The sequence below is a fragment of the Etheostoma spectabile genome, chromosome 14 (genome assembly GCF_008692095.1).
Source record: "Etheostoma spectabile isolate EspeVRDwgs_2016 chromosome 14, UIUC_Espe_1.0, whole genome shotgun sequence".
Lineage (NCBI taxonomy): Eukaryota > Metazoa > Chordata > Actinopteri > Perciformes > Percidae > Etheostoma > Etheostoma spectabile.
The window spans coordinates 7,759,538-7,761,458 of NC_045746.1; the positions used below are offsets into that span (position 1 = coordinate 7,759,538).

General features: G+C 45.5%; 1 protein-coding gene across 2 annotated transcripts in view; it reads right to left on the reverse strand.

Moving 5' to 3' along the window:
- The window catches only part of dlgap3 (discs, large (Drosophila) homolog-associated protein 3), a 136,364-nt gene that overhangs the window by 16,530 nt on the left and 117,913 nt on the right, over positions 1 to 1,921 (reverse strand). For both annotated transcript variants that reach the window (XM_032536193.1, XM_032536194.1), the window contains exon 3: positions 1,694 to 1,921. This exon is cut by the window's right edge and continues 965 nt beyond it. In XM_032536193.1, coding sequence (XP_032392084.1) covers positions 1,694 to 1,921 — 228 coding nt within the window. The remainder of the gene's footprint in view (positions 1 to 1,693) is intronic.

Sequence of the window (1,921 nt, forward strand, 5' to 3'; positions counted from 1 at the left end):
GGAAAAGACAGTAGATAAGGTGCAACACTGGAATCCATTTGGAGTTGTGTTTCTGGCCATCTGATGACTGTAAGTCCAATATTCCCTCTGTTCTTTGAGGGAAAATTCTCTGGTTTCATCACCATGATTGACTGCTTACAAGAAGACATGTGATCCATTGTTAGTGTGGAAATATTTACAGCCTCTTTAAAGGCAGATGTTGCATGAATGATGTCCACTTTACATCTGCATTTGTCTTGTCACGGGCCGTGCGGCTGTTTGTCCTGAGGTCTGGGACCGGGGGAGCAGACCCGAGCAGCTCTATATCTGCAGCTCCAGGAAGCGGTCTGCTCTCAAGCCGTGTGTCAATTTGCACAAGACAGGATCTACTCCACACACTGTTTCAACCCCTGCAAGTGACACCTAGAGATATGAGAAAAGCTGCAGTGGGGGTGTTAATTTGGTGTCCTGAGGTATGAATGTGATGGTAGCCTAAGGCACAGAGGCAAATTGTGTGGTGTTTGTCCTTTGAAAACCCTAACACACACAAGCCTGCTCTCTCTGTCTCTTCTGTCAGCAGACCTCAGCTGTGTCTAAAGGATGAGAGTTGGAAAAACACCAGGGACTCCTGTGGCTACCTGCTGTTTCCGTAGAAACACAGCCTGCATGGCACCTCTACCTCAGCACAGCTGGAGGTTTGTGAGTGTATGCCTGTGTGTGCATGTGTGTGTGTGTGTGTGTGTGCTCTTTCAGCTGACTTTGGAAGTACGCTGTAACAGACATTAGCTTTTTCATTTCACGAAATCTGGTCAGACAAAATGAGAGAAAGGGCGAAGGGAAGTTGCATGTGTTGGATTCAGAGATCGATCGTGGTAACTGGAACTGGGAGAAGGACTGTTGGGAGCAACATATCACAGTTCATGGGGTCTCTTAAGTGGACCTTTAATCCTTTCAATCCTGGGGTTTCTCGTTTCACAGAAAGTTTTATACAATTTAAAATGTTTTGTGTTTTTTAGCCTGTGTGTGACATCATGAACAGATAGACAAGAGTGTCAATGTCCCAGGAACATATGAATCATGCTGATGGGACAACATTTCTTTTAAAATGTACTTAGAGTGTAAATGTATTTTCATGCATTTTCTCACTCTTTCTTCTTTCAATTAGGGATCAAAACATTTTCAAGTTTTTGGCAGTAAGGTTCCCACTATGCTTTGAGTCAAGCAAACAGGAAGTGTTAGGTTGTCAGTCAGCTGTTGGCTACAAATGAACCCCATTTCTAGCCAAGATTCTTTTACAGTTAGGCGAATCTGCACCATGTAGTCGTGCTGTATCAGCTGCTAGCGCTTCCTGTTAGCGTTGTAAACATGGACAAATAGACAAACGATCAAATGACTCATTTTGAAAACTGAAGAAATAGTCCAAATTTGACGATTAACTTGGATGATCTAAAGTCACGAGAGCGCTGTTTTAACATGAGTTATGAACGTTAATCCTTAACGGACATCTCTAGAGAGAATAACACACACACACCTAAGTTTGATTTAAGTTGAAAGGTGTGAAATGTTTGATGCAAAATGGAGCTGGAGCCAAGGGTTCGCCTGCATGAGACATAAGACAGGTCAGCATTGAGCAGCAAATAAAGTCACCCACATCTTCTATTCCCAATGTGCAACACACACATATTAATTGGTGGACATGCAAGCGTACACACACCTGCAGGTAGTGGAAGGTCCTCTCCTTCAGCTTATTCTCCAGGGGCACAAGGGCTTTCTCGTAGCCTCCTCCCCTGGTGGAAGGGTACACCTCTCTGGCCTGACTCACTGTCATGGCTGACCAGGTGCTCCTCTTCAGGGAGTGGCCGTGGGGCCCGTGGTGTCCCCCACCTTCACTCCCAGCCAAAGCCATTGTGGTGCAGGCCATGCACTCCCCAGGTCCTGGTCC